This window comes from Grampus griseus, assembly GCF_964374135.1.
Source record: "Grampus griseus genome assembly, chromosome: X".
Taxonomy (NCBI): Eukaryota; Metazoa; Chordata; class Mammalia; order Artiodactyla; family Delphinidae; genus Grampus; species Grampus griseus.
In genome coordinates, this window is record NC_138999.1 from 59,925,726 (window position 1) to 59,944,510 (window position 18,785).

The 18,785-nt window shown below is 53.6% G+C and overlaps 1 protein-coding gene across 4 annotated transcripts; it reads left to right on the top strand.

Annotated features, from left to right (window-relative positions):
- On the top strand, positions 1 to 18,366 carry NLGN3 (neuroligin 3; the record flags this gene model as incomplete). Of its 4 annotated transcripts, XM_082680638.1 has the most annotated exons (7): positions 1 to 457; positions 1,093 to 1,152; positions 5,106 to 5,165; positions 6,877 to 7,026; positions 13,144 to 13,329; positions 15,863 to 16,652; positions 17,523 to 18,366. In XM_082680638.1, 7 exons carry the CDS (start codon positions 1 to 3, stop codon positions 18,364 to 18,366), a joined length of 2,547 nt encoding a protein of 848 aa, XP_082536764.1. The 4 variants fall into 4 exon arrangements, with proteins under 4 accessions (XP_082536764.1, XP_082536765.1, XP_082536766.1 ...); XM_082680639.1 differs by lacking the exon at positions 1,093 to 1,152; XM_082680640.1 differs by lacking the exons at positions 1,093 to 1,152; positions 5,106 to 5,165.
- Positions 18,367 to 18,785: the final 419 nt, after the last annotated feature.

Here is an 18,785-nt window from a genome sequence, read left to right on the forward strand (position 1 = left end):
ATGTGGCTGCGGCTTGGCCTGCCCTCGCTGTCCCTGAGCCCCAAGCCCACAGTTGGCCGGAGCCTGTGCCTCACCCTGTGGTTCCTGAGCTTGGTGCTGAGGGCCAGTACCCAGGCCCCAGCACCCACAGTCAATACTCACTTTGGGAAGCTAAGGGGTGCCCGGGTACCATTGCCCAGTGAGATCCTGGGGCCTGTGGACCAATACCTTGGGGTGCCCTACGCAGCCCCCCCCATCGGCGAAAAACGTTTCCTGCCCCCTGAACCACCCCCATCCTGGTCGGGCATCCGGAACGCCACACACTTTCCCCCAGTGTGCCCCCAGAACATCCACACAGCTGTGCCCGAAGTCATGCTCCCTGTCTGGTTCACGGCCAACTTGGATATCGTCGCTACTTACATTCAGGAGCCCAACGAAGACTGCCTCTACCTGAACGTCTATGTGCCCACGGAGGATGGTGAGTGCGGCCAGGCACTGTGCCCTCCTTGCCTCCCACCCGCCCCGCTGTGTTTGTGGCTGGCATGTGGTGGTGTGCCCTGCTGCATGCATCTGTCTGTCTGTGAAAATGCTTCTAACCATCACTCTGCTTGGCCTCCCCCTTCCTCCTCCCTGTTCTTTCCTCTCCCAGCATTGTCTGAGCTCCCATGTGTGAGTGACACTGTTACCAAGAGGGGCCTGGCCAGGCCTGAGAGCTTTGACAGGTCTAGGGCCAGGTGCTGGATGGGGGTTCCCTGGGGGAGTATGGGTCACTGCTGGCAGCTGCCCGCGGGAGGATGCTGGCGCCACCAGGCCCCCCTGTTGCCATTCCACCTGCTCGGAGAGGTGGTAGGTGTGTGTGGCCAAGGGAGCTGGGTGTGTGAGGGGGGCAGGGGGCAAGCCTGGTGGGCAGTGCTCAGGTGCCTCCTCTTTCACTAGCTGATGCCTCCTCCCGCGGGGGTCACACTAAGGTAAGTGACAGAAGCAAGGAGATGGTGGGACAGGCTCTCTGCCACGTGCCGCCTGCAGAGCAGCTCTTGGGGCCTGGGGGGGTGCGGGTGCATGCCCCTGGGCAGAGGCCTCCTGTTATTTTTTAGTTTTTTATTCATTTTACAGTAAAGCGGATTTCCAAGGAATGCGCCCGAAAGCCCAACAAGAAAATTTGTAGGAAAGGAGGTAGGTAGCGAGCCGGCGGGGAGGGAGAGAGAGAGAGAGGGAGGGCTGCCTGCCCACCTGCCCTTGCCCCCGAGGACCCAGCCTTCCTTCAAGTAGCCCAGGCTCAGGGGGCGGTCGGTGAGCAAGCATAAGCTCCATCTCATCCGAGGGCCCCGGCTGCTCTTCAGGGAGGCTCTGGTGGCCTAAGGCAGGTCCAGAGCAGAAGCAGCAACCCCATTTCTTCCAACCTTCCCAGCCCCAAAGTCCACCCTAAAGTGTGTGCCAAAGACAGAGCCAGTGGTTCCCTCTGGGACACCTCAGGAGAAACTCTAAGCCGCCAAGATGGAGCCAGAGGCTCTGACCTTTGCCTGGTGAGGGAGCCACCAGCTCATCCTTCCGTGCTCTTTCCCGGATTGAAAGTCGAGAGTCAACTCTCCAGCCGTGGAGCTTAGACCAAACTGTAGCCAAGTGTAGCAACCCTGCCCACCCACCCCACCCCCGCCCACCACCTCTGGCCAGGGCCTAGCTGAGTGACCCGGGCTAGCCTGGTGGCAGACCTTGGGGGTCTCCAGGAACTGTGCACTCTGAAGGAGGCACGGGATCCCGAATTGCAAACTGACCCTCTTTCCGGGAGGAATCTGTCACCCTCCACCCGTGTAATAATTCTTCCTGTTCAAATACCACTTTGTTTTCTGCAAAGCGCTTGCATACTTACCTCAGAAAATCCCCCCTCCCACTTCTGTGGAAGCTTATGAGGCAGGAATTGGTATCCCAATTTTACAGATGAGGAAACAGGCCCAGGGGAGTGACTTGCTGCTGCTCAGGGCCCCGTCGCTGGTCTGTGGCAGGGCCTGGACCATAACCTGGGTCTCTTGACCCTCAGGGCCGTGTTCTTTCCACTGTAGCATGCGAGGCAACTCCCATCTGGTCCTTCCCACCTCCCCTACTCTGAAACAAATGGTGAAATGTGGATGGGTTGAACCGAATTGGAAACAGTAAGACTAAGGAACAAGTGGAAAAGCACAGCCTAGTCCCTACAACCCTTTGGCAAGCTTGGAGTTTGTTTTCCTTTGAAATCATAGGGCGGGGTTCCCCCAAGTGGGGTCGTCAGGATTCCTGGGACTGAGCGCCCCCTACTAAGTAAGAATCTCTGCGGGCAGAGCCCGGCGATCTGCCTGTTGCACTTTTGATGCTCACTGAAGCTTTGAGTGAGGTCTGCTGCCCTGGGGATAAGCGTTACACCACCTCCCCACACCCAGCCCAGGACCTCACACTCAGAAGGCAATCAGTAAACATGTTTTTGCACGAATGAAGACGCATTGCGGTGCCGCAGAAAGAGTATGGGTCTGGGAGCCACAAGCCTGACCGAGTCCCAGCTCTGCTGCTCACTCACAGTGAAACCTTAGACAAGTCTTTTCCTTTGAGAACCTCTGTTTCTGCATCTGAAGGTGGTAGGGGACTATTCTGGTCTTAACATTCCATTAACGTATAAAAGATTTCAGGAAGAGGGTCTCTTAAACCTACTGCTACTAGTTACTTGCTTACTTGGGTGCAGGGTGGCAGAGGGGGAGGCGATGACATTAACCATTTCCTAGGAGCAATGATCCTCCAGGGCACCAGTAAGAGCCTAGGGCAGTCCAGTCCAGTCCAGTCCTGAGAGTTTGGCTAGAGAGCCAACTGGACGCTCCAGTCAAGTTCAAACACTTACCAATCGTGATTGTTGACTATGGGCAAGGTCACGTGCTAGGTGCTGTTGGGATGTGGAGGGATACGAGGTGGAGGAAAGATTTAGAAATAACTGAAGACCTGATCGCTACTCTGAGGAAACTCCTAGCCTAGCATTGAAACTCAGCTGGTTTAGCTAAGCCCCACAGGCCGAGCTGGGAAGTGGGTTCCAGACAGCGTGGGAGAGGGCATCTGGTCATTTAGCTGCTCAAATGAGTTCCCTATCCAGGGCCTGTTGGCCATTTGGAACAGACTTAAAAAGTCTGCCTCTCGGGGGAGACCCGTCCCCAGAGGTGGTTAGGGTTGTGATGTGTGCAGGGCAGGCAGGGCTGGCCTGGCTGGGCTCCTGCCGCAGCACAGTTGTTGGGCTGGGGGACGGTGGTCGAGCTGGCCCGGGGGTGGGGGACAGGCGTGGCAGCAAGGAGTTGCTCAGCAAGTGCTAAGCTGAGGGAGCAAAGGCATCTGTAAGGAGGAAGCTGGGACAAGGCAGCAACCCAGGGACATTCCCAGAGGGGGGCAAACGGGATGCATCTTCTAAGTCAGGGTCCAGGGGAAGCGAAGGATTTCTTGGGGAAGATAAGCCCTGTCCCCCAACCTCCACCCCCATCAAGTTGGAGGGAATTCATGTTTAGGGATGGGTGATTCCTTGCCGTTCGGGGGGCTGTCTGCTGTGTGGGTGATGACGCCCCATGTCCCACAGGGTTTCTGAGGGCAGCACCGTCGTCGTCAGGTGTTAAGAGGGTAGGCGCCACGGGAGGTTCGGGAAGCTGGAGGCAGTTTCTGCCCCTCAGGCTGGGCTCTTACCCTGGTTGAAAAGCCATTTTGTAATTGGAGGGCGGCTCCTGTTGTGATTAATAGCTGTAAGGGAACCCAGACCAGCTGAGAAAGAGGGCTATTTGCTGCCTCCAGGCCGAGAGTATCTGACGTCTTAGACAAGAGGATAAGCCCTGGGGTGCCAACAGAATGACCTCCGTTTCTACACACTGACAAGCACCCAGGCGGTGGGTCCTCTTTCTCAAAGCCGTTCTCATGATGAACTTCTCACCTCCTTAGAATGAGAAGGAGAATTGGGGATAGCTCACCCAGGCCCTAAACGTCTCTCTTCTCTCCTCGGGTCTCTTCTTTTCTCTCCTTCCCTCCCCTCCCCTCCACCCCACCCCATGCTCCACCTCTTTCCTGACTTATTTTTTCCCTTCCCTTTCCCCCGTCCCAGAAAGGTGGCATGGTGCAGTGGAAAGACCATGGGCTTTGGAATCAAGCAGACCTGGGTTTGGATCTCACCTCTAGCACTTCCTAGCTGTGCAATCTTAAGCAAGTCACTTTGCCTCTCTGAACCTCAGTTTCCCCATCAGTGAAACAGGAATAAAGATAGTCCCTCCCTCAGTGGGGTGTAAGGATCAGACAGTAAGGCAGAAGTAGAGTGTCTGGCACATGGTAACCATTCGGTACATGGTAGGAGCTGCTACCATTATTCCTATCTCTGTTTTTTTCTCTCTCTCTCCCCCTCTCTCTCTTTCTCTCTCTCTCATGTCCCTTTTCTCCTTTTCCCCTTCCTTCTCTCCCTCCCTCCCTCTCTGGCTCTCTTTCGATCTCAGAGCAATGCTTGCTGCTCTCAGGCCTGGTTCCTGTGGGCAGGAACCCCATTTGCCATTACCCAGAGCAGGCCCCAGTGAGGAAGACCGGAGGGAAAGCTTCATCTCCCATTTTCTCCTGTGGGAATCAGGGTCAGCTGAGGCCCAGCTGGAGCCTGCCCACTGGGCCCGAATAGCTCAGGGCTGGGGTCCCTGGCTCTGCCTTAACAGCTCATATCCGTATCTACACGTGCTGGCGATGCCGCCTCTCACCTTTGGTGCCTGCCTCTGCTCTCCAGCTCAGCCTGCCTGTGTACACACGTGCAGCCCCTTCCACCCAGGAGAAGTCCTTTCCCTGAGTGGGCCTCTGGCTCTGTGCCCTGGCCCACCTGCTGCTACCTCCTTCCTAACTGGGAAGGTGGTTGGTTGAGACAGGCTGTTGGGGACAGAGAGGTGCAGGGAGGCCAGCACAGCAGGGGCCTTGCAACACTGTCATCCTGATGAAGGTCTGGGCCTCAGCCCACCCATTCCCTCAGTTCTTGCCATCCCTCCTGCCTGTCCTGGGCCCAGGCCCAGAGCTGGCTTGCTGGGCCACACTGCAGTCATGCTGTTTTTGAATTCTCTCTCTGTTTTGTTCTCTGTTCTGTGCTGTTGTGTCTCCCCGTGTCTGGTCCCCAGGATCCGGCGCTAAGAAACAGGGCGAGGACTTAGCGGATAATGACGGGGATGAAGATGAAGGTATTTGGGGGCTGCAGGGCGTGGCGGCTGGTGCATGGCACAGAGCCCCTCCCCCTCTCGATGGGGAGAAGCCCCGTCTGTCTGTCTGTCCGTCCGTTGGTGTGTTTCTGTTCCTGTATGAGGCCGTTGGGCTGTTCATCCATCTTTGGCCTGGTCGGCCACTGGGAGTTCCAGGGTGATGGACACGGCTGGCGGGAACAGGGCACCACGAGCAGAGCCATGGGGAGGGCATCCTCCTCGCCCCGGTCCCCACTGCCCAGAGACAGCTTCCTCCCCCATCTTCTGTGGTTCACGGGCACCTGCCCCTACTGAGCAGCAGCGAGAGTGGAGAGAAAGCAGGACTGAGGGGGGCGGGGGCGAGGAGAGGCACAGAGGAAACGGAATGGCGAGGAACCCCTGTGTTTCTGCGGGGAGGCTGGCTCCTGGAAGAGGGGCCCAGCAGGATGCTGAACTGAGGAGTGAGGCAGTGACAACCACAGGGCCTGGGGAACAGCGCCACCTAGAACCTCCTTGGCCTTCACCCAGAAAGAGAGAGATGGCCTCAGGGCCAGGGGCTGCATTAGGTTCAGGACAGGGCCACAAGGACTGGGCCAAAGCACCGGGCTGAGGCCAGGACGCCACAGCCCGGTCAGTGGATGGCATAAGATCCTTGGGTGACGGTTGAACCAGTCTTCCTTCCTCCTCAGGAAAACAGGTTGTGTTTGCTTGGCAGCAGAGAGCATTCTCTTCTACCTCCACGCCCCAGACCTGGCCTGGGGGCCACACAGCTCAGGGGGGCCCACTGGTGGCTGGTAGGGCTGTGCCGGTGCGGCAGAGTGTGGTCCAGCTCACAGGCCGAGAGGCTTCAGGTCGAGGTGATCAGGCTGGGAGCCTTCTTGTGGCCGCCCAGCCCAGTCGCCGCACTGCTCGGGTCTTGGGAGCAGCCGCTTAAAGGTCTCTCGTTGAGTGGCCTCTGCGGAGGCTCCATCTTCATCTTAAAGCTGCCTGGGGGCAGGCTCTCTCATCCTTAGTTCTGCCCCCACCTCTTCCCCATCCCCAGTGTTTCCAGTTAAGTCTGCCTGATGCCCGGGGAGAATGGGGTAAACGAGCACGTGGCTGAGAAACCATGTCAGTGAGGTTCTCCCCGCCACAACACACACACCCCATCTCTGCCATTCACTCCCCTGTCCCCACATTCTCCCTTGTTCTCTTCCTGTGCCACCCCCTATTCCCGCCCCTCTTGTCTCTGTCTGCACTGGGGGGCCAGCTGCTGCCAATGGCCGTATTTCCATGTAACTGGTCTAGTCCTGGGGGTTTCAGGGCTCCCCAGCCCCTGCTCTCTAAAGCCATGTCAGGTCCCAGGACTCCTGGGTGCCCGGGGCAGGGACTCGCTGATCCAGCTAAGGGACCTGCCCTTTCTCTTCCTCCCTCCCCCTGTCCCCCAGGGCCCAGCCACGGCCTCTGTAGACCTAGCTGTATCAGGAACGCCTGGCTGCCTTCTACTGGGAGGCACTTGAAACCAGAGTCTTTAAAAGCATCACCGACGTCCAACTTTCTCTGGCTGATGCTCAAGCTCCGGGCTGAACAGCCCCATGAGTCCTGCCCTCAGAGATGGCGGTGGTGTCCTGGCACCTGGGATAGCTTTGCGCCCACACCCCCCCACCCAGGGCTGGCGGGGGTGGGGGAGGAAGGGCAGCCTACCCAGCCTGTGTCTCACCCCTTCTCCTTGCAGACATCCGGGACAGTGGCGCTAAGCCTGTCATGGTCTACATCCATGGAGGCTCTTACATGGAAGGGACAGGCAACATGATTGACGGCAGCGTCCTGGCCAGTTATGGCAACGTCATCGTCATCACCCTCAACTATCGGGTTGGAGTGCTAGGTATGGTTCCCTGCTGGGTGCCTAGAAGGAAGCCTGGGTTCTCAAGGAGGGAGGAAAGAAAGCTGAGGAGCTGAGAACAGGCCGCCTTGGTTCTCTAGCTGGTGCTAATGACCATGGCCACAATGTTGTTATCCCATAGCCCCTACCCAACTGCCCGGGGCTTCCCCACAGTGTCCCTAGGCCCGTTCCTGGAATGTTGAGATGCCACTGGAAACTCAATTCAAACTTCACACCTTCTCTTAGGTCTCTTCTCTTAGGTTCCAGACTTTTGCCTGGCTGAGTTTTGTAGAGTCGATTCATTTTCTGGTGTCCTAGCCTCATCCCGACCCACCCACCCCACATCCCTAAACACCCCACACATGCACAGATACTCCTTCTAGCCAATCACATATCCACACACCCACGTACCCTCACATGTCCACCGTCCACCCTGCCCACATCCACCAGCATGCATCTATTTCTCGCTCACCCCCCCAAACACACATACATACCCATACACATACAGACCCCGACATCTACATCTACAGACCCCCTCACATATATGCACATTCCCCCACCACTCCATACACACTGCACACGTATAGTCTCCCTGATGCACATATCCACATACCCAGATGCCTCTCTACACTCCACATCCACACCGCACATCTACACAGATTTCTCTCACCTTCCATGGATGCATACACACACACACGTTCCCATGTATCTCTCCCTCCACATCTCTGTATCCACATCTGTGCCCACATACACCACAAGTGCCCCCACGCTCACGCTTTCCTCTACCCCCATAATACACTCTACACAAAGACCCACACCCTGCACGTCCACATCCGTGCACAAGCCCCACATATATACACCTTAAATGTACACAAATGTTCCTTCCACACATACACGGGCAGATCCACGTCCCCCTACACACCCCACTTCCACCTCTCCTCCAACAGCCACACACACACGTATGTCCCTCACCTTCCCTACACAAACACGAACCAGCGTTCCCCTCCCTACACATGTGGGAGCCATACCTGCACGTCCACACCTCCCCAGCCCATAGTACACAGATACTACGCACGGACCCCTCATATCCCTGCTTCCACATCTACGTACACATCCCATGCACTATGCTTACACATCCCCCCTTAAACACACACCCACAGGCCCCGATACACGTACCCGTATCACATACACACACACACTCTTCCTATACACATCTGGCATATATATGTCCAATACATACATATTACATATTCCTACCCCACGAATATACACGCATCCATATCCCCACACCTGGTCTTCCATATCCATACACGTATACACACTCATGCACACCCCACACTTACATATCCCACATACACACATTGCACATTTATTCTACTCTCTCCACACATACATCCCCATACACTCCCACCCATTACACCATCTTCCTCCCACACACACACACTTACTTCCCAAATACCTCCTGATACACACCCATATCCCCTTCCCCACACATACTCTGTCACCCACATGCTTATTTTGGTGATTTACGCTGCCCCTCTACCCTGTGCCTTCCTTGGTAACTGTTAATGCCTAACTGGCCAAGGTCTTGAGGCAAACAAGTGCCTCAGAGAGGGCGACCAAGCACACACGGCCTTGCTCCCTTTCGGATGCTCACCCAGGCCTCTGAGGGCACACGCAGCCCCATAGCCCTGGAGTGGCACAAAGAAGCCAACTTCCTGCCCGGAAGGCTGGGGTCCTGAGTCCCAGTGGGTGTCTGGGCTGTTTCTCAGGTCTGCAGGCCTGGGTGCTGAACGAGCAATTAGGCACGGCTTACTCCAGGGCTTGTCGGCTGACAGGACCCTATTTTAATTTGCTTTTGAGTATGTTGTGGCTTTGGCAGTTGGCATCCCAGAGGCCCCAGAGCTGCGTTTCACTTCTGGGTGCATCCACGTACACGGAAAGGCAATCTTCTCTTGACTTCCCCTTAATACTATGTGGGATAGCAAGACACCTTCTGGGGGTTCAGATGAGAGAAATGATATTCCCAGAAAAAAGTGGAGCCTGCGTTCCCTTCAGCGGCATCTGGATGCTGGGTGTGACATATGCAGGGCATCTCCCTGGCCTCTCCACAGTCTAGTGGGCTTTGGGTTTCATGGTTCTGCCACTGCTCCTCTGTCTCTCTGAGTTGCCACAGACATCATGGCAAGGCTCTGTTCTGTAAGCTGTTCTGTCCTGTTGAGAAAGGGGATCTGAGTCTCTGATAGTAAAAATGGTACCATGAAGGTGGCTGCAAACCCACACGCTTGGGCTGCATAGTTCCTGAAGAGTAATGCGTATACAAACGTAATCACACACAGATACACAGGCACAAGTGCATGGTTGTTGAAGGCCAGAAGTAACTGTGTTACTTTATTTTCTAAATGAGGGTGACAGGAAATATTCAACTCGGTTGCTTTTAAAAATTATCAACACAAAGCTCCAGTCTCTAAGGATCAATGGAAAGCACGGAGAATACTAAGAATATGCTTCAGTTCCAAATGATCGGACCAGGTAGGAATGAAAGAAAAGAGAGAGTGGAGCATCGGGGGAGAAGAGAGGAGAAAATAAGGAAGAGAAGGAAAGGACGGGAAAGAGAAAAGAGGATACGAGTGACACACAGAAAGGAGGCGGAAAGGAGACAGAGGAGAGACTCAAGATTTGAAGTGTCAGTTGGGAGCTGTGGGCTTCACGGAAGGCTATTATTGCTGGCGAGCGCTCCCTATGATATCCTGATTTGCTGATTACTTCACAACCCTTCAGTTGCTCTAATCTTTAAGCTTGTATATCAGAAGTTCTTAACCTTTTGGGGAGTCTTGGACCCCTTTGAAATTCTGATGAAATCTATGGACTCTTCCCCCAAAAATGCATGTGTGTGCACACACACACACACAGAAGTTATTTCATGGATCCCGCTGAAACTCATCCACGAAATTCAGGTTAAAAGACCCCACCACCACCACCTTATAACCTCCTCTCGTTTGGATAACCAGAACAGCACATCTCGGGGTAGGATTTTTATTCTTTGAGCTTAAATAGTTAATGATCAAACTAATATTACCCAAACCTCAGAAGGAGCCATAAACTGAGATTTGGCCAGAAGTTCCCCACCACTTCCTGTGTACCCTTTAGTGCCTGCTCTGGAACACAAATGTAATCAATAAGCCGCTGATTGGATTCTGGGTACATTCAAGATGTTTTTGTCTCTTGGCGCCAGATTTAGAACACGGGTCTGTCTCTGAATCTTGGGGATTTTGCTGTAGAGCTGAGGCTCTGTTGTTTTGTTTCCCAAAACATCCCAGAACAGGTGGCCAGTTTTGGACCTCAATTATATGCATTCATTCACCCTCCCTCCCATCAGCTTCTCTGAGCCCTGAGCCCAAGCAGACGGTTTCCTCCAAGGTGCTTCTTTAGACATCTTGGTGATTCATGTATTTGGAGAATGTCACAGGCTATTCCATGGATCCCATCCAAGGCAGAGGGGTAACTATAATCGGAGAAGCCCCCACTGGGCTTGAGACCAACAAAAGAAAGGGACCCCAGCAGGATACAGGACGTGGATATCCCTGGGGCTGAGGAAGTAGGGGCTTGCCGAGTTTTATTCTGGGTTTCAGAATTTAATCCTACATTCTTGCTCAGGTACCCTTCAGGCAAACTGAAAACCTGATAAATGTCAAGCCTTGGGTGACACAGATACCTGGTTTTGATACAATGTGCCAGATTCCCCTGTCTTCTGTTGACAAGCAGCTTACCATGCACTGCAGTATAAACTTGGGTCCAGGGAGACTGGCTCAGATTTGCTCTAACAGTTTATGGAGTTTGGTGTTTCAGCCCTCATTCTCACATGGTTTCTGTGGGTGACTGAGTTACTGGGGAGCTAGTAGCGAGTGATCGCTCTCCCAGACTGACAGGTTTTTGTGTGCTTGTGGTCGGCGACGTTTTCTGTATCATCCGCCTGAGCCTGTTGGATAGAGCACTTCAAGCAGGACGCTTGTAGTAGGATGGTTGGCATGACATCATCCACAGGCTTCAGTGCCTCTTATCCTGAGGTTTGTGGGATCTGAGGGAGCAGAGAGTGATGGTCAAATCCTCCACCCAGCCCTTTCAGACCTTTGTTTCTAACCCAGGGAATTGGTACATGTTGGAGAAATCTACTGCACCCAAATGCAGGCTCTTCATGCTGGTTAGGACAGACGTATTTGACACATTTCACTGAACGATACCTTGGCAAAGACCGAAGCCAAGTCTGCTATTGTGAAAATAAGAGAAAAGGGAGAGAGAAAACGGGGGAAGGAGAGAGGAGGGAGAGAGGACAGGCAGGCTAAGAGAAACACATAGTGATTTTTGCTGGAGGGTCGCAAGGCTTGGACAGCCGGGATGGATCTTGGTCAGCATACTTTAAGACTTGCAGGAGCAACTTCAGCTTGTGAACGAGCCAGGCAAAGGAGAAGCTGGTTCTCTTGTCTAGAGGAACAAGAGCTCCTCCGTTCATCCTCATTCAGGCTTTCTCTAATTCCTTCTCATTTCCTCATCGGGAACCTGGGGCTAAAGAGGGCTTGTGACTAGGTCCTGGGAGGAATAACTAAGTACTTTACATACTTAATTGCACCAAAGGTAAATTAATAACACACTTGAAGAGGGTGAAATGAGCTCTTTTACAGAAACTAGAAACAAAAGGACTCAAGAAAGACAGTGATGGGGTCTTGTGCCTGCCTGAGTCTGTTTAAGGTCAGCTTCTGCCCGTGGACTACCAGGACCGTCAGAGAACTCTCTGTGAGCTGAGGGAGCCTCCTCAAACATGGCCTCCCACAAAGTTGATCCCAGGGGCTACAAATGAGCTTTTAACTGTGGGGTCAAAAAATACTCACCCAGGTATAGGTTTCCAATGTGTAGGAGCACCACAGCTACCCACTTGGAAAGAACCTTTCTAAAAGCCTAGGGCAGGAGAAGATAGAGCCTTCCAAGTAGACTAAGGATCAGGGAAGAGAGAAAAAATGAAGCAGCAAGATCAGACTAAAATGGAAGCAGGGTGGGGGGGAATATAGGACATCTCTGTGGGATAGCCAGCAGGTGGGCGGGAAGGTAGTTGCCATGGCAACAAGTCTCCACAGCAGCAAATCCCAGCAGGTGGGTGGGAAGGTAGTCTCCATGGTGACATGTCTCCTCAGCAGCAAATCCCAGTGGGTGGGCAGGAAGACCTGTTTCTGTGGTAACCGCACTGCACTGACTTCCCCATTTCTCCACTAGAGGAAAAAGATGGTCTAACCCAGTGGTTTTCCAACTTCAGCAGGCATCAGAATTACCTGGAGAGCTTGTTAAACACACGGATTGCTGGGCCCCATCCCCAGAGTTTCCGATTCATTAGGTCTTGGAGGAGGGGGAAGTGAGGACCTGCCGTGAGAATGAAGAGAAGGGGGCATCCGAGACCCTGGAAGGAAGTGGAAATGGATGAACTTGGACAGGAGGGGCAAGGAAGGCTTAGGAATTGTAGCCTCTTGGGATCTTCACTTCCTCCAGAGAGAGAAGGATGGGGAACGAGAAGTAACTATAGATGTGTAATGTGCTGAGCATATTCGAGACGCTTATGTTCATTTTATCCTTGTTACAACCCTTTGAGGTATTTTATCCCCATTTTACAGAAGAGGAAACTAGAGCCCAGAGATTCTCAATAACTTGCCTAAAGCTACATGGCCAGTAAGTGGTAGAGCCAGGACTCAAACCAAACTGACTCCAGGGTCCCTGCTCTTTCCACTCTATCTTGCCAGGTGCTAGGGTAAAGTCCCGGCTGGTACATCAGGGCAGAGGATGCTGGGTCCTGGTCATTTGCAGTTCCTGCAGTTTAAGTCTCCCAGCTGGAGGCATCCCTTTTGAACGGTTTGGAGACCTCACCTTCCAAACTGGAGAATGGGTGGGAGGTAGGAAGCCAATCCTTCCTATAGTGATGGCGCTGGTCCTTGCAGAAAGGAGCAATGGTTAATGCTAGCTGGGTGGAAAGAGCTGCACTGCATGCTCATCCTCCGTCCTCATGCCCCCAACTGTCACCGTCATCCAAATCCTCCATCCCTCCACCTTCACTGTCCTCGTGCCCTTTGTTGAATCCAGGTTTCCTGAGCACTGGCGATCAGGCTGCCAAGGGCAACTATGGGCTCCTTGACCAAATCCAGGCCCTCCGCTGGGTGAGCGAGAATATTGCCTTCTTCGGTGGTGATCCCCGCCGTATCACCGTCTTTGGCTCGGGCATTGGCGCGTCCTGTGTCAGCCTCCTCACGCTGTCGCATCACTCTGAGGGTGAGTAGCTCTTGGAACGAAACAGGAACTAGACAAGTGCTGGCCGCCGACCCTGAGCCCCAGTCCCTCCAGGCTCCAGGGTACCCAATTCCATGTCCCAGGAGCATCCAGGGGAGTCAGCAGCCCTCACCTGCCAGCTCGGTGTCCCTTTGGGGAGAAGTGGAAGGGAAATGTTTCTCGAGGGGAAGATGTAATTCTCCCACTGTGAGAGAGAGAAGGAGAGAATCCCATTTACATCTTGAGAAAGGAATGTTCTCCTGATGTGGGAGTCTTATTGAGGAGCGTGGGAGTAGAATGTCTCTCTCTGAAGGACAACAGCTCTTTTTGGGCGGGGGCGGGGGGGAAATCTTTCCGTGTGGGAAGGACACATGACTTCGGGTAGAGCTCTAGAGTGGAAATTAGTTTTTAGGTGTAAGAGACATTCTCTGCCTTTCTCGCTGAAGAACAAGTCTGTGCAAGACGGGAACTGCCCTTGATGGGGGTGGGGGTGGGGATGGGGGGGCAGAGATGGGACCGAAGTGAGGATTACAAACCTGCGGGTGGACTTTGCCTGAGGGATGTCGAGCTCTTATCAGACTCCAGACCAGACCTCTCCCGCCCCCGGGCTGTACAGCCCCCTCTAAGGGAGACTTTCATTTTTAGCCCGAAGGGAAACCTCTCTCCTTGCTGTGGGTCCCCCTGCCAGTGACCCTTCCAAGGGGGCCAAATAGGGCCTTTTTTTTGCTCAGCAGGAAGTGTTCTCTTCATTCTCTTCACCTCTGGACTATAAGAGCCCTTTCTACCTCTGAGAGGCAAAGATGAGCTTCTCACAAAGAGATCTTCCCAAAATAAGTGTCCTTCTCCAAGATAAGGAAGGCCGTAAGAGAGGACAGGGTTTATTACTGAAATCAACCTTATGAGTTAGTGATATTCTAACAGAAAGACTTGCAGTCTCTCTTTGAAGAAGGCCTGTCTTTCTGAAGAAGAAAAATCACCTTCTCTGACCTAGAAATTCTGTCTCTATCCCTCCAGGGACTCCATGAGGGGAGACTAAGGTGGGATGTAGGGAATGTTGGATGTACATCCCTCCTTTAGAATATGTTTCTAGGTGACAGTACAGGAACGGGAATTCCTTTTTTCCACCAAGGAGGGTGAAGTGACTAGTTGTGAGGGTGCCTCTGTTTGGAAAGAGGAACGGTGCCTCCTCTGATTAGGGACTATTTCCCTGGGAGGAGAAGGCCTTTCTTGGTGTGCTGCTATTCTCTGTCTCATAGGGGGCCTGTGTCCCTGGAGACCTGGCTGCTTTTAAGATTTATTCTCTTGGGACTTCCCCGGTGATCCAGAGGTTAAGACTTTGCCGTCCAGTGTATGGGGTGCAGGTTCGATCCCTGGTCCAGGAGCTAAGATCCCACATGCCTCCTGGCCAAAAAACCAAAACAGAAAACAGAAGCAATATTGTAACAAATTCAATAAAGACTTTTTTAAAAAAAAATCTAAAAAAAAGATTTATTCTCTCTGTTTTTCTGTAACTGATTAATGGAGAATAATCTTTCAAAAAGTGAGGCTCACTTAAGTACTCATCTATATTTCTCTCCCTCTCTTTTTCACCCATGCAAACTCCCTTTCTCTCTCTCTCTCTCTCTCTCTTTTTTTTTTTTTTTTGGCCGCACCATGCGGCATGCAGGATCTTAGTTCCCTGACCAGGGATCGAACCCGTGGCCCCTGCATTGGGAGCATGGAGTCTTAACCACTGGACCACCAGGGAAGTCCCGTAAACTCCCTTTCTCTTAGAGGAACAGAACTGTGCACCTGAGGGCCAGGTTCTCCCTTACTTGGGAATGTTGGGGCCAGAGAGAGAATGATACCTTTTTCCCCTAGGGGGGAAGAATCATCTACTTTTTGAGTTTGGGGGACTGGTTCCCTCTCACCTAGGGGGAAATTTGGATCTGAGGCATCAGTAGCTTCGGGAAAAGGAAAGTGTCTGTGGAGGTTACAGCCTGGGAGGGCACGTTCCCTGGAGACTTTCAGACCATAGGGCCTTTGCCCTTGGGAATCTTTCCCTAAACTCCCAGAATGTGAGGCTCTCTCCTGTCTGCATTTCTCATCTCTCATGAAAAAGACCCCTTTGTGGTGGAAGCGCCAGCTCCCTTGTGGTGTGCTGGCACAGAGCTGGGCCCAGCTGGGCAGGAAGCAAGAGGGGAAGACAAGGAGAGATAAAGAGAGGGAGCATAAGGAAGCTGATGTCTGGGACCCAAGGGGTTAATTCTTCCTGGTGTTTCCTTAACCCCCAAGTTACCAACCATCACCCAGAACAAGGAAGCAAGAAGCAGGCAGGGGATCAGTCAGGAAAGGAGCCCAACAACCCATCCTCTGGTCCTAACCCATCATTCCAGCGGAAAGGGTTACTTGTCCTTTGCAGTCCATTCAACCCAGAGGGCAGCCTCAGTAACAAAGGAATGAGGAGGTGTTCGATCTGTCCCTCAGGGACAAGCAAGGGAGGCTTAGGCTGTGAGAGACACGACAGATCTGACCTGGTGCTGCTTATTTTCTATAGGGCTTTTCCAGAGGGCCATCATCCAAAGTGGTTCTGCTCTGTCCAGCTGGGCTGTGAACTACCAACCAGTGAAGTACACCAGCCTGCTGGCAGACAAGGTAGGCTGTAACGTGCTAGACACCGTCGACATGGTGGACTGTCTTCGGCAAAAGAGTGCCAAGGAGCTGGTAGAGCAGGACATCCAGCCTGCCCGCTACCATGTGGCCTTTGGCCCCGTGATTGACGGTGATGTCATTCCTGATGACCCGGAGATTCTCATGGAACAGGGCGAGTTCCTCAACTATGACATCATGCTAGGCGTCAACCAGGGTGAGGGGCTCAAGTTTGTGGAAGGGGTGGTGGACCCTGAAGATGGTGTCTCTGGCACTGACTTTGATTACTCAGTCTCCAACTTTGTGGACAATCTGTATGGCTATCCTGAGGGTAAGGACACCCTGCGGGAGACCATCAAGTTCATGTACACAGACTGGGCAGACCGTGACAATCCTGAGACCCGCCGTAAAACACTGGTGGCACTCTTCACTGACCACCAGTGGGTGGAGCCCTCAGTGGTGACAGCTGATCTGCACGCCCGCTATGGCTCACCTACCTACTTCTACGCCTTCTACCATCACTGCCAGAGCCTCATGAAGCCTGCTTGGTCAGACGCAGCTCATGGGGATGAAGTACCCTACGTTTTCGGTGTCCCTATGGTAGGCCCCACTGACCTTTTCCCCTGCAACTTCTCCAAGAATGACGTTATGCTCAGTGCTGTCGTCATGACCTACTGGACCAACTTTGCCAAGACCGGGTAAGGAGAAACTGGGGGTTCTTCTTTGGGACCCCAGCATGCCCTCCCCTCTGCTCCTCTATCCAAACCTCTTCCATCATCTCCCTTCCTAAGACAGTCCCCAAATCTTGATTGGTAACCCCTTCATCCCTCTTCCTACGTCCCCCTTTCTAGTCTTTCATGCCATTTCCTCCCCTTAAAAATTTTGCTGGGCTTCCCTGGTGGCGCAGTGGTTGAGAGTCCGCCTGCCGATGCAGGGGACGCGGGTTTGTGCCCCGGTCCGGGAAGATCCCACATGCTGTGGAGCGGCTGGGCCCGTGAGCCATGGCCGCTGAGCCTGCGTGTCCGGAGCCTGTGCTCCGCAACGGGAGAGGCCACAACAATGAGAGGCCCACATACTGCAAAAAAAAAAAAAAAAAAAAAAAGTAAAAAAATTTTGTTGAGGCTCAGAACTCAGCATTAGGATTGAGCAGGAGTGAGAGTTACTGGCAGAACTATGGGATTCAAGGTTAGATGGTCGGAGGCCATGTGAAGTGGGAATAAAGTACATTCAGAAAGAACTTTTAAAGGGCGCTCAGAAAAATTGGGCAGCTGAAAAGATTGATGGGTGCTCTGTAGCTTGTGAGAAGAAGAAGCAGCGTCCTATAGGTTGATCTCACAGGATGGGCGTAGGGAAGGATGAAATGGTTTCCATGATGTCACGGGCAATAGGAGTTCAAGGCCTGGGGACAAACAGGGGTATGGACAGAGGGAAGGACCCTGAAAAAGATGGAAACGGTGGGACATTTTGGACTGGGAAAGGGGTTTAGGGCTGGGTGTGAGAGGAAGAATCCTGGACCCTTTCCTTGTCTAGGTAGAGTGGTGACCCCAGATTTCCATGTGGTATTTCAGGGATCCCAACAAGCCGGTCCCCCAGGACACCAAGTTCATTCACACCAAGGCCAACCGCTTTGAGGAAGTGGCCTGGTCCAAATACAATCCCCGAGACCAGCTCTACCTTCACATCGGCCTGAAGCCAAGGGTCCGCGATCATTACCGTGCCACTAAGGTGGCCTTTTGGAAACACCTGGTGCCCCACCTATACAACCTGCATGACATGTTCCACTACACGTCCACAACCACCAAAGTGCCACCCCCGGATACCACCCACAGCTCCCACATCACCCGCAGGCCCAATGGCAAGACCTGGAGCACCAAACGACCAGCCATCTCACCTGCCTACAGCAATGAGAATGCCCAAGGGTCCTGGAACGGGGACCAGGATGCAGGGCCGCTCCTGGTGGAGAACCCTCGTGACTACTCCACTGAATTAAGCGTCACCATCGCCGTGGGGGCCTCCCTCCTCTTCCTTAATGTCCTGGCCTTCGCTGCCCTCTACTATCGGAAGGACAAGCGGCGTCAGGAGCCCCTGCGGCAGCCCAGCCCTCAGAGGGGAGCCGGGGCTCCTGAATTGGGAGCTGCTCCCGAGGAGGAGCTGGCAGCACTGCAGCTGGGCCCTACCCACCACGAGTGTGAGGCGGGTCCCCCCCATGACACCCTGCGCCTCACTGCACTGCCCGACTACACGCTGACCCTGCGGCGCTCCCCTGATGACATCCCACTCATGACCCCCAACACTATCACTATGATCCCCAACTCCCTGGTGGGGCTGCAGACATTGCACCCCTATAACACCTTTGCCGCAGGGTTCAACAGTACCGGGCTGCCCCACTCACACTCCACCACCCGGGTATAGCTGCAGCCCAGAGCACAGCATATATCCCGGCTCTGTCCCTCCCGGATCCACGAACACACACACACACACACACACACACACACACAGACATATATGTATACGCACGCACCCGGGTATAGCTGCAGCCCAGAGCACAGCATATATCCCGGCTCTGTCCCTCCCGGATCCACGAACACACACACACACACACACACACACACACACACACACAGACATATATGTATACGCACGCACCCACACCCGACAGCAGACCCACCTGCACAAACATAGACAGATGTGGGCATGCACCCGCATGTGCAACAACACAAATAAGGAAGTAAACCTGAACAAACCCTTCAAGTGGGGACGCAAACAAGTCCTTGGGGAACTGAGGACCCGTGGAACAGCAGCTGAAGCCGGCTCCCCGAGCCTGACCACAG